The sequence below is a fragment of the Sceloporus occidentalis genome, unplaced genomic scaffold (genome assembly GCF_023333645.1).
Source record: "Sceloporus occidentalis isolate IW3139 unplaced genomic scaffold, rSceOcc1.0.p SCAF_10, whole genome shotgun sequence".
Taxonomy (NCBI): Eukaryota; Metazoa; Chordata; class Lepidosauria; order Squamata; family Phrynosomatidae; genus Sceloporus; species Sceloporus occidentalis.
Genome location: NW_028316990.1, coordinates 39,127,545 through 39,140,007, shown reverse-complemented (window position 1 = coordinate 39,140,007; position 12,463 = coordinate 39,127,545). Strand labels below are relative to the sequence as shown.

General features: G+C 53.0%; 1 protein-coding gene across 3 annotated transcripts; it reads left to right on the top strand.

The window, feature by feature from the left end:
* Nucleotides 1–405: 405 nt before the first annotated feature.
* On the top strand, nt 406–11,973 carry LOC149306566 (E3 ubiquitin-protein ligase MGRN1-like). 3 transcript variants are annotated; one of them, XM_089477022.1, is made up of 17 exons: nt 406–701; nt 1,955–2,073; nt 2,539–2,627; nt 3,033–3,179; nt 3,895–4,012; nt 4,227–4,293; nt 4,974–5,026; nt 5,240–5,287; nt 5,391–5,459; nt 6,044–6,203; nt 6,602–6,711; nt 7,565–7,788; nt 7,958–8,081; nt 8,599–8,644; nt 8,966–9,076; nt 9,701–9,745; nt 10,213–10,302. In XM_089477022.1, the coding sequence occupies exons 1-16, from the start codon at nt 614–616 to the stop codon at nt 9,739–9,741; spliced, it is 1,614 nt and encodes a 537-aa protein (XP_089333148.1). In that variant the 5' UTR covers nt 406–613; the 3' UTR covers nt 9,742–9,745; nt 10,213–10,302. The 3 variants fall into 3 exon arrangements, with proteins under 3 accessions (XP_089333148.1, XP_089333149.1, XP_089333147.1); XM_089477023.1 differs by having other exon boundaries at nt 9,734–9,745; nt 10,213–10,295; XM_089477021.1 differs by lacking the exon at nt 9,701–9,745 and having other exon boundaries at nt 10,213–11,973.
* Nucleotides 11,974–12,463: the final 490 nt, after the last annotated feature.

Sequence of the window (12,463 nt, the reverse complement as noted above, 5' to 3'; positions counted from 1 at the left end):
CTCTAGATGGACGGAGCATTGGCCGCCTCGCCTAGGCCTCCAGCTGCCCAGGGCAGAAGTCATCCTCTCAGGCTGCATCCACACTGGAGAGATAACCCGGTTTGGCACCGCTTTCACTGCCCTGGCTGGACTAGGCGATGGGATCCTGGGAGTGGGAGTTTGTTGTGGGCCCGGAGCGGAGCTCCCAGGATTCCATAGCCTTGAGCCTTGAGCGCAGCGAAAGCCCTTCCAGCCAGAGCCGCTCTCGGGCCCTTGAGAGTCTACACTTTCCTATCTCTACGCCGCTCAACGTTCCCTCCCCGGATGTGATTGACAGCTCGGAGGCCACGCCCACCCCCTCCCTCCCTCCCTCCCTCCCTGTCGGCGGCCTGTTGTTTACGCCGGAAGAGCGCGGCGCAGCGCCTTGTGGGTAGCATAGTTGGACGTCAGGAGGGCGCCGCGGCGAGGAGCGCCCCGATTGGAGCGCCGAGGACTCGCTTTCCCGTGAAGCCCCGCGCGCGAGCGGCCTAGAGGCCTGGCTGAGGGGACTGAGGGGAAAGCCAGCCAGCCAGCCAGCCAGCCAGCGAGCGGGGATCCGAAGGCCCTCCGCCTGCCTCCTCGTCCCCCTTCGGCCATGGGCTCCCTGCTCAGCCGCCGCATCGCCGGCGTCGAGGACATCGACATCCAGGCCAACTCGGCCTACCGCTACCCGCCCAAGTCCGGTAAGAGAAGGGCGGCGGAGGCGGAGGCGCCCCGGGGACCAAGGGCCCTCAAGGCCGCCTCAGACATGAAGAGAGGGCCCTTTTGGGCTCCCTCCCGGGACAAAGGGCCCAGGCTGAGCAAAGGGACCTTCGGGTAGATAGAGCTCTTAGGACACAGAGCAGGCTGTAGCTGCGGTTTGTGTGTATATGTATATATAGCATTGTTTGTGTGTATCTGATATACGTGCCCATAGTCTTCTATATGTCTGTCTGTTATATATAGGCATATAGTATTGTATATAGTGTAATATATATGCGTGTGTTTTATGTGTATATATATATATATATATATAATAGCATTTCATCTGTGTGTCTATTACGTGTATATATATATATCTCATTACATATAATACTATATATATATATGTGTGTGTGTGTGTGTGTTATCTCTCTCTCTCTCTCTCTCTCTCTCTCTAGCCAGGGATGGAGCTGCTGCCCTTGTCTCAGGGGCAAAAGGAGCCCCAGTCTGCCTCCCTGGAAAGCCCTGGGAGCCCCTGGTTCTGTGGCCAGGGCTAGAAGCTTCTCCAGCAGCCTCTGGGGCTTTGGCGCCTTCCGAGGGCCAGGGCCTGGAAGAGAGAGGGATAGACATATCTAGTCTGGGGCCTGGGCTGGGAGGAGGGGTTCCTTGGCATCTTGCTGGGTCTTAATGGGGGGGGGGGGTCTTCAGGACCGGGAGCCAGGCTTTGCTGCCTTTCAGGGTTCCTCCTTTCCTGTTGAAGATGCTTAGGGACTTCAATGGCTTCCCGGTGCGTTCTGACCTGACGGTTGTTGGCATGGCCCAGACCTTCAGTGTTTTCAAACAGCACTTGATGCCCAGGATGGTTCACCATGCCTTCTGCTTCTGCTGCTCATTTTCCCGCTCGGCAGCGTCTCTCGTCTCCCTTGAGATGATATAAACCATCCTGGGCATAAAATGTTGTTTGAAAACACTGAAATTCAGCAGCTGTGGGCCTCAAGGGAAAGTAATGAAGGGTGCATCTGCAATGCAGAAATGATGGGGTTTGACACCGCTCTGGCTGCCCTGGCTCCACCTGACAAGATCCTGGGGCTTGTGGTTTGGTGAGGCTCCAGCCCTCTTTGGCAGAGACCTTGGGAAGCTACACATCCCAAGCCAGGCGGAATTGTTTCCGCAGTGTAGGTGCACCTGACCTTATCATTGCATTGTTTTAAGACGTATATCAGTTGTAGACAGGGCTTTTCCTCCTTTGCTGCAGGGAACTACTTTGCCAGCCATTTCTTCATGGGGGGCGAGAAGTTTGACACGCCGCATCCGGAGGGGTACCTTTTTGGGGAGAACATGGACTTGAACTTCCTTGGAAACCGGCCCGTCCAGGTCAGCGCTCAGGGCCTTGCGTGGCTTCCAGCTGGAAACGGAGCTCCAATGGGCTCCAGAGTGAAGCCATCTGTGTGTGTGTCTTTGTGTGTCTTTGTGTGTGTCGGAAACACATGCTGATTCTCGGACCATAATTCCTTTGAATTGTGTTCTCTGGTTTCTCAGGTGGTACATTTGTTCCAGTTTATAGAAACTTTGGGTGTTTATATAGGTTTCTGAATACTGAAATGTTGCATTTCAGTTTTGAATACTGGTAACAGCCCCTCCTGCCCTCCCACCCAAAGGGGTCAAAGCTACCTCCCCAAAACCACCCAAATGGAAGATGAAGCGAATCTGGTTGGCACCAGAGGGAGAAAGACCAACTGACCTGATCCACTCTGCATCCCCGCTCCTCCCATAGTCTTCCTTCTCCCTGTTTGTTGTGACCTTTGAATCAGTCAAAAGGCTCTTGGTCTTCCCTTCCAGTTTCCCTACGTCACCCCAGCGCCTCATGAGCCGGTGAAGACGCTGCGCAGCTTGGTCAACATCCGCAAGGACTCCCTTCGCCTGGTCAGGTACTACTTTGGCTGCAAAACATCAGAGAGTTTCAGGCTTGCTGAGGCACTTGAGGGCTGTTGTCAGGCTTCTCCTTCCGCCAGCCAGCAATACTCTACTCATTTAGGCAGGCTTTTGGCTAGTAAGCACTTGCTATAGAAGGATTGTTTCAGTGGGTGTGTGCATGAGTTAAATTGCCTTCCAAGATGGTGTTTGCCTTAATCTGTAAGACGTGTTTTATTGATGTGTTATTTGTCTGAACAGGATTTGAGGATCGGTGTTGTTCCAAGTGGCTCTGAATACCTCTAATAGAGAAATAGCTTATACATAGTTTAAAGAGAGAAGAGTCTTCTAATTTCTTCATAGTGGATTATTTTTTTTAGCTGATTGTGAAGGTTTCGCTTGAGTCCGTCTTTTCCGCATAGGTACAAGGAAGATGCCGACAGCCCCACTGAAGAGAATGGGAAGCAGAAGGCTCTGTACAGCCTGGAGTTCACCTTTGATGCTGACGCCCGGGTCGCCATCACCATCTACTGCCAAGCGACCGAAGAGTTCATTAGTGGGATGGCTGTGTAAGTGTAGGAAGTCATAACAGTGAAACGGATGGAGAGCACCAGTTGCTTCTAGGGGCAAAGTTGCTTTTTTTTTTTTTTTTTTGGGGGGGGGGGGCATGGTTATGACTTCCCCAGTTAGGTTCTAGGAATAGAGCCCTTCTAGGTTACAGGTGAGTAAATTGGGCAGGTCTGGGGGGGAAACTCTCCTTCCCTTCACAGGACCCACATTGGCTCCACAATCCCCCTCAAATGAAAGTGGCTGGTTTTGTGCAAAAGTAGGTGTGCCTTGCTTTGAAGGAGAATCTCATTTCTTAAGTGCAAAAGGAGATGGAGTTGTGGGATATTTGGGGGGCTTCAAGGTCTGCAGAGTTGGGCAACGGGGTCATCTGTGAAGTACCTATTGGCCCCCCTCTTCTGAATCCACCAGCAGGGCTGGGCAAAGAGGCACCTTATGACCGCACACAGCAGCACTGAGGGTTGCAGCTTTTTGGCCTGGGGAGATGTCTTCCTCTGGTTCTCCCTTTGCAGATGCTATTTTCTCCTCCTAATGCAGAGGAAGCACGGTGCTCCAGATGAGGGCTGGTGGGGGTCCATGGGAGGTTGTTCACATTGTCTTGAGTAATGGTAGTTTTCCTTGGCTCTTAGCTAGTGTAACACTTAGAGAACTGAATCTCTGTGGTGAATGCTTCTTGATTATGGAGATCTTGTCCTTTCCTTCTGCCCCCTCCCACAGTTACAGCACCAAGAACCCCTCTCTGCAGTCAGAGACAGTTCACTACAAGCGTGGAGTGAGCCAGCAGTTCTCCCTGCCATCTTTCAAGATTGATTTCTCCGACTGGAAGGATGACGAGGTAGCTCACTCTCCCCACCCGACATACAGATTTGAATCTTCTGCTGCTTTCTCCTTTGGCCTTGATTTTCCCCCATCTGATCATTATCTGATCAACAACATTGCCCCCCCTCCTTTCAGCAAAGGTGTAGGATCTCTTTTATGCTTTGAAAGATATGCTCTACCTGAGGGACAGGGAGCTTGGTATGAGTGACTGACTCACCCTTTCCTTCCAGCTGAACTTCGACTTGGACCGGGGCGTTTTCCCTGTGGTCATCCAGGCAGTGGTGGATGAAGGGGATGGTAAGCAGCTGGCTTCCTCTGTTCTGTCCCTTGCTCTGTGGAGGCAGGGCCCAATCAACCAGATATCTGTGTGTTTGGCTCACTTCTATGAAGCTACCAGTCCCTCCAGGCTGGGCTGGTCCTCCTGTTAGACAGAGAGAGGCCATTGCTTCCAGCCATTGAGTGCCAGGAGCAAGGACAACACCACTCATGCTGCTATGGGAAGATCCCTGGTGCTCTCCTCAGTTATCTAAATGTCAGGAAGCCCTGCTTTAGAAGCTGCACTCCCCTCATTGCAACTATGCAGCCCAAGATGACTTGCCATGCTGCAGAGGATGCAGGGAGTCCCCCTGCCATAAACAGCTCTGGGCAATTCAGGATCTCTCCAGCTCTCCCCATAGCTACCTCAGCAGTATTGCCATTCCCCTGGGGGCTCCAATCTCATTGCTGATAGAGCATCTGACTGTTTGCTTGGACAGAGTGGAAGTGTCAGTGGTGCACTCTGGATGAGCCATGCTGCTGGGCATCTGTCTCCATAGGCCCACTGCCTTAGTGACCTCTTGGGTTTTTCAGGCTGCCTTTGCACACACACACACACACACACACACCCCAACTCCACATTGAGTGTGAGTGTAGAACAGAGTGGATTGGAGCTCCCTTCTCTCTGCTTGCTTCTCACAAACCTTATACTTTCCTCCTAGTGGTTGTGGAAGTGACTGGCCATGCTCACATCCTCCTAGCTGCCTTTGAGAAGGTAAGAGACAGGATTTTCAGCCTCTTGTGCCTCAGATCTTGCGCTCAAGGTGAATTTTACAAAATGTGGCATATCTGTTCAGCCTCAACTGCAAAAGGCTCAAGGAGTTTCCTTTGTGAGCAACTCAATCTGGACTGATTGGGAGTATTGCTGTGTTTCTTTGTGGAAGAGCTATTTGAGTCCTATCTTGCCTTTTATTTCCCATTTTACCAGCATGTCGATGGAAGTTTCTCTGTGAAGCCGCTGAAACAGAAGCAAATCGTAAGTCCTGGTTCCTTCCGTAATCATGCGAGGCTTGGCAGAAGTCTTGGGTGCCTTTTCCAGAGAAGCTATCACTAATCTCACTTGTCCTGCTGTGTTCCAGGTGGACCGGGTCAGTTACCTGCTTCAGGAAATCTATGGCATTGAGAACAAGAACAACCAGGAGACAAAGGTGAGAAAGAGGAGAGGCAGCTGTGTCGCGTGAAAGCAAGACATGAAATGGGATGATGGGTGGGTCAGTGAGGAGAGGGGAGACCCTCTCTTTAAAGGGAATGGAGAAGAAATGAGGAGTGAGTGCTGGCTGGGATGGAAGGGAAAAAGGAACAACTTGGATTTTTAAAGTATGATTATTATTATTTTTTAAAAAGAGAGAAAAAGTAAAGAGAAAGAAAAGGCAAAGGTTAAAAAAAGAAGAATACATGGGGTATGAATGTGGGCTAGGCATTAATATAAGGGGATGAGACTCCCCAGAACACATTTTTTAAAAAACTGGACATCCATAAAATCTACATTCATGCATAGCTAAAGCAATCTTCTGTCCATTGAACAGTGGTGAATACCTATCTTTGCAACCTTGGATTGTTAAGTCTTTTTGCAACAATAAAAGCATGCAGAATCCAACCACATTGGCCCTCCATTTAAAATATCATATGCATGTTAAAGAATGGAAGTGGGGGCTGCTCCATGCCTGCCCAGTTTGGAACTGGTTCCAAAGGCAGAGTTGTTGGCCAGCAAAGAACTCTGCCTCTCTTGTAGCCCTGTGATGACGAGAACAGTGACAACAGCAACGAGTGTGTGGTGTGCCTCTCAGACCTGCGGGACACCCTCATCCTGCCCTGCAGGCACCTCTGCCTCTGCAACTCCTGTGCGGACACTCTGCGGTACCAGGCCAACAACTGCCCCATCTGTCGCTTGCGTGAGTACCCCACCACCATTGAAGAGGGACCGAGGGCTGGCTGCCCAACAGTGTCTGCTCATACCTCAAACCCATTCTACCTTCAGTATTTGCAGCAGCCACGTTTCTACCTGGAACTCGCCCATCTCAGTTGTGTCTGGCACAAGCTAAAGCCCCCAGATTCACCCGTTGGTAATGAATGTGGCCATCCCAGAGCTCTTGGATAACAGGGAAAAGACACCGTTTCTGTAGTAATAGGTTCCACCTCTTGTCAAAGGAATGTGAGTTCTAAGCACATTGGAAAGACAGTTTTGGGGGAAAGTTCACCCTCTCCTTTAAGGACCTCTCTTCCCTATTGCAATTTTCCACGGAAAGATCTGGGTTCAAAGGGCTAAGGGGGACCTCGCTCTCTCTTGCAGCCTTCCGAGCCCTTCTGCAGATCCGAGCAGTGAGGAAGAAACCGGGGGCCCTCTCCCCTCTGTCCTTCAGCCCTGTCCTGGCACAGACCCTGGACCATGATGAGCATTCGGTAAGGGGGCACAGGGGCCTTCAGCAGCCAGAAGCCTCTTTGCTGTCCTCCCAACAGAGCCAGGCCAGGCTGCTGCTCCTTCATCTTTACCTATCAGGGATTTCTGTCCTCCCTTCCTCCCGACCCAGCACATTTTGGGCTCTTGAGGGGCTGGGATGCCAAGGTAGTCAATTGCCTCTGAATTGGGCAGACTGAAGTTCACAACCCAGCTTGGCCAGAGAACTCCCAACACAGCCAGGAGGAAGTCACCTTCTCTTGTCCTCAGCACCTTCCCTCTGGTTCCCTGGGAATGTTATTCACTTCCTTAAATTCAAGTGCCCTCCCTAGAAATGGTCCAAAAGTCATTTTGGGGTGGGGTAGCAGCTACCTAATCTTAATCCTAAAACACCACAGCAGAATTGTTCAGACAAGCCAGGAGTGAGCTGGCCTTCAGATTGCAATGGTTCTGTGTCTCAGCTCTTCCAGATGTTTTGGACTTCATCTGACAGAATCCTTGATCATTGGCCAAGCTGGCAGCCGGGGATTGAAGTCCAAAACACCTGGAGAATTGTAGCTGGAGAACTGCTAGTTTGCATGACAGGGGCCAGCTCTCTGCTGAGCTGTGGCTTTCTCACACCTTTAGCCATGGACTTCATAGCTTTCATGTTTCAGAACTATGTTTCTCTGTTATGTTTAGTTTGGTTTTCTATCATATTAACAATTTCTGTGGCCCAGCCATGGATGGAGGTGGGGAAGAGGCCTACCTAGGTCTCAGAATATTCCCCAGGGTCATTGGGGGAAAGTGCTAGGATGAATTCCAGTAAAGCATCTGATAGTGCTAAAGTGTTCTTGATCCATTGTGCTCTCTCCACAGTGCTCCGACAACATTCCTCCGGGCTACGAGCCCATTTCGCTCTTGGAAGCCCTGAATGGGCTGCGCTCCATCTCGCCCTCCATCCCTTCAGCCCCCCTCTATGACGAGATTACCTACACAGGGGTGCTGGATGGGCTTCCCCTCTCTGGCAGGCCCCTTGTGGGGCTGGACCGAGCCGTTGAGAACAGCCATCAGAAGAGCAAGCGCAGCAAGTCCCCCGACAGGTCAGTCCCCATCCACCTCTCACCAGTTCAGCTCCCAGTTGCCTGTTTTTTCAGGGTCACAGAGGCTTGGGGCTTTCTGCCTCTCACCCTGGGTGGTTCCTTCACAGGTGCCCCTCACAGTCCTTTTCACATGTTTTCTCTTTCCCTCTCTTCCTGTATGCCTTCTTAGCACCCTCCGCTCTCCCTCTTCACCAATCCATGAGGAGGATGAGGAGAAGCTCTCGGAAGACTCAGACTTGCAGCCTCCCCTTGCCGGGACGGAGCTAGTTTTGCGCGAGGGCAGCTCCCCAGAGGTGAATGGCCTCCCTCTGCCTTTTCTGTCTTTTCCCCCATGGTCCCACTTGCTTTGCCTCTCCTGTAGGCTGGAGCTGTCTCTGCCCAGCCGGTGCTTTTAAAGTGGTGCCAGTTTTGTGCCTTGCTGTGTGCTCCTTGCTGATTTGCAGTGGCCCTGAGTTTATGGTGGGCATTTTTACAAAGCCAATTTAAATGTGATTTAAACAGCTCCGCTAGCTGCGGTGGATGCAGTTCTGTGAAGGAAAGGGAGGCATTAAGAGGGAGCAGAGCAGAGCACAGCTTTCTCAGCCCTGCCTGTTTCCTTCATGGGGTCAAGGACAAACGTAGCTTCAAGGTTTCAAGCCTTGACCCATCCACCCTGAAGGTTGTTCTCCAACCTTTTGGAAACCACCTTGCTGAGGGAGGAGCAGCAGAGGTGGGGGAGGTGAAAGCCCCTCTGCCCTCTGGGCCAAAATCCACTTAGGACAAATGTTGTGAGGAACAGACCCTGAAGCCCTTCTCCATTTTGTTTTCCAGAGTCTGACCGTGGAGGACTCAGAGGAGATTCCCTCACTGCAGCAAGGTGAGCGTGCTTGGGGCAGGAGACCTCCCTGGCTGCCATCCTGGCTCTTGGGGTGTTGAAGATGGGGGTGGTTGCTTAAGGAATGAAAGATGTGCAAAAAAGCCATGCCCATGTCCAGAGGGGGCTGGCCCTCCACAGTCCTAGCATGGGACTGGAGTGGTCAGAGGTGGGAGGTGGACAGAGGAGAAAGGGATGCCTCAGAGTCAGACTTTGTGGGGGTCCTAGCCCATGGGGATGAGCCCGGCAGGGAGGAGTCTCTGGTGGCCATGGGGAAGCTCCAGCACAACCAAAGGTGTTGAGATTTGCCTTGCCATTTCTTAGGTAGCCAGCCCCCCTCCGTGGAGGACATAGTCCAAGAAAGCAGCAGTGCCTCCGAGGCCAGGAGCCTCCCCAGGCTGGAGAGTGAGCTGCCTACCGACGTCTACCTGCCCGGTAAGAGCAGACAGGAGGCGGCATCTCTGAAGTGGGCTGGCTCTGGGTGAATGGGGGCTGCCCTGGGAGGAGGGTCGGTTGCTGATCCCGTTTACCTGAGCTTCACGTCTAGCTTTCCTTGTTCCTCTTTCTGCTGTAACTCCTCCTGTCGTTCAGTGGATGCTTCTGTGTGATAGCTCACACACAGCTCTCATCCAGTAGACACCCCCCCCCATGGGTTGGAACTGTAAGCCCCACAGACTCTCCACCTTCCTGTGGCCATTAGGGGTTCCTTGCAGAGCCAGACAGGCACCCATCGGCAGCTGGCATGTCTTCATTTAGCCAGACAGTGTGCCTGTCTGTGGGCAGACTGTTGCGGGACCTTAAACAGCAACTGACTCACTCTACCTCTCTCTGAGAGCACAAGGGAGGCCTTGAAAGATAAATCTGTGGGGCAAAGAATTAGGTGGGTGGGAGGCTCCTGTGCTTTGTAGCCCCAGGCTTTCCCCAGTGTCCTTGGTTTGGTAGACCAAAATGGGTGGCTGTTTGTCCGTATGTATGTATGTATGTGGGAGAGGGTGCCCGTCTCTTCTAAATACTGCTACTCTAACGTCTCCTTCCTCTTTCTCTGCCCTGCCTGGGCAGCCCTTGGTCCGGACTCCTGCTCTGTTGGCATAGAGGAGTAAGCGGGTAGGTCTTCCCTTCCCTTCCGTTTCTCTGGGCAGGCACCTTTCTTGAGGGTGGGCAGAGGAAGGCAGCCAGGATTTGAGGTTGGGGAGGAGAGAGGGCGAATGAGAGTGGGGTACTTTTTGGTTTGGCTGGCCAGACTCAACCCCTTCCTGTCTCTCTTGGCTCCTGACCCACACCTTGAGCTTGGTTGGATGCACAGTTTCCCCTTCGAGTTTTGATGTGCAGCACAGCTGCCCCACTTGACATTGGCATAGGAGGTGGAGGGAGGCCCTGGCAGCCGCTGTTGCCTTGGTGCACCCCAACTGGTGCCTGTGGGGTGTCTTGGCTTTGTGGTCTCTGCAGCCCTGCCTTCCTCATCCTCTTCCCAGGGTCTCTGGTGATTTAGAGAGCAGAAGGGTCACGTGGTGGGGGACACCAGGACTGCTGAGCCAGCGTTTCTCTTCTCCCTCTTCCCCATCCTCCTCCAGGGTCTTCCGACTTTTCTGGCACTCTCCCGAGCCATGGGACCGGCCATCCTGGGCAGCCATTCCTCTTCAGCCAGCCCCATCTTTGTGGCGAAAGCGCACAGAGTAGCTCCTGAGTGGCCAGCTCAGGGGTCAACGCCACCATCTAGGGGACCCGATGCCAAACTCCTGGGCCTCCTGCCTGTCTGCTCTGCCAGATGAATGGCCTGCCTGCAGGACGCTGCCCCTTCCTCCCTGCCCCCCAATGAAGGATTATTCTTACCAGATACTTAATCATAACTTGGTGCAAGAGGGACCTTCTTTCCTGCCCCCGCCCCAATTGCTGGGCTCAGCCTCACATGCCCATGCTCTCTGTTTCTCATGGACTTGGTGTCTTTGTACAGGTTTGCATGCTCCAAGTGCACTCCTCCTCACACCCTGGAACAGCAGTGAGGATGGTGTAGTGGAAAGGCCTCTCCCTCTCATTTGCCCTGCAGCTGGTGTGCCCCCTCCCCTTGTAAATACATCTCCTGCTGAGGGCTCAGACTTTTCCCATGCCTGTCCTGCGACCCCATGTGCCTGCTTCCTGCCTGATGCCCCTGCTCTTGCTCAGTGCCCAGCCCTCCAGGCAGCTCCTTCCATCCACCTCCTTCCCTTTTCCTAGGGATTGGGGCACAGGTGAAGAGCATCCCTGAAAAACCCAGGCTTACCTGCCAGGAAGGGGTGGGCTGATGAGGGTGGAGCACCTGGGCAGATGGGTCCATTCAAGTTCCACTCTTTTGGCCAACTGACCACCGGGAGACCACCCCTGCCTGTGCCTCTAAGGCTGGAAGGTCCCCACCAGCCATCCCACCCCCTTTGCCCAAGCTCCCTCTCTCTGCCACGCCCCACAGTTGTATTCCAATCATACAGCCCAGACGTGGAAATGGGCAGCATCTTCCATGCCTCTTCTGTGCCAGAGCTGCTCCCCTCCAACCTGGTGATGTCTGATTCAACTGGTGCCCTTCTGGGGGTGTAGGATGAGGGGGCAGCATAAGGCAGGCTGGGGGACAGCAGCCCCTGGGCAAAGAGCCCAGCCTGCAAGCAGACCCTCTTGCCAAAGGCTGCCCTGCCCTGCGTGGCATGGGTCCCTGCCAGGCTGCCTCGTGCCTTGTTTCCCACTCTTCTCCAAAGGCAGAGCATCCCACCCCCATCACAAAGCCTTTTCCTTCTGAGCACATTGCTGGAAGATGGGGCTGGGTTTGGGTTTGACTGCCAGCTGCGTCCTTATACTCCCTTGTCCCCCACCCTGCATGGTGCCAGATTTTTCTTCCCCCACCCAAAGGGCAGGGCTGACCCTCAAGCCCCTTTGCAGGGATGATCCTGTTCTTTTTGTTAAAGCCCCAGCCTCTGGTGAAGCCTCTGGTTTCCATTGACTGTGAGGGAAGACAACAGAGGTCAGGAAGGCACCTCTTCCAACCAGGCAGCCTCCAGTTGTATTGGAATGCAATGCCCATGATCCCCCAGCTGGGGGTTATGGGTTTTCCACCCAAACACATCTGGATGGCACCAGTCCTTGGGAGGCTGCTGCTTACACGGGGTAACATGGCCACTAAGTTGTCCCCAGCCCCAGTGTTGCCTCGGGCACAGAACTTTTGGGGGCAGGCGGGCACCCTTCTCTCCGCTTCCTACCTTCTCTGTGGGGATAATAACTGACCTACTGTACCAGGTTGTTGCAAGGAATGTTTTGGTGATGTTTGTAAAGTGAACATTTAAGATGTGCTACATAAATACCAAGTATTGTTATGTGCCGGTGTCTGTCCCTCTGTTAGCGGTGCAACAAAACCTGCCTTGCCTCTCTCTTCCACCTCCTTTGCGTTGTGCTGGGCCTATGAAAACCTCAGCAGGTAGCCTTTTTCTTTTAATGCAGTTTCTAAATGCTGTACTGATAATGTTTGTTACTGTAATGCTAGAAATTTGGGGGCTGAAGGAGAATTCCATTTGGAGGGGATAGAATTCTTTTTTGGGAGGCCAGTGCCCTCTTCCCCCTGCTCCATCTCTAGTGGTGGCCTTCTGGGGGCTATCATGTGGTGAAGGGGCACATGGGGAGGTGGGCAAAGCTGGGGAGGAACATGCATCCCTTCCCTTTCCTGTCCAAGAAAAAACAAGTAACAATGCCAGTTCCCTGAGAATGGGCAGCCACTCCTGCCCAGGCAGGCAGGCAGGCTTGGACGCCTTTCCTCTCTTTCTCAAAGGGACAAAATCGTTACAGAGAACAATGCAAACAGATGTTGGT

Bases quoted from the DNA above. Each gene is read 5' to 3' on its own strand.
- LOC149306566 (XM_089477021.1), top strand. From the start codon at position 614: ATGGGCTCCCTGCTCAGCCGCCGCATCGCCGGCGTCGAGGACATCGAC. The intron at 4,294-4,973 runs GTAAGCAGCTGG...CTTTCCTCCTAG, and splicing joins AGTGGTGGATGAAGGGGATG to TGGTTGTGGAAGTGACTGGC. The intron at 9,077-10,212 runs GTAAGAGCAGAC...ATCCTCCTCCAG, and splicing joins TACCGACGTCTACCTGCCCG to GGTCTTCCGACTTTTCTGGC.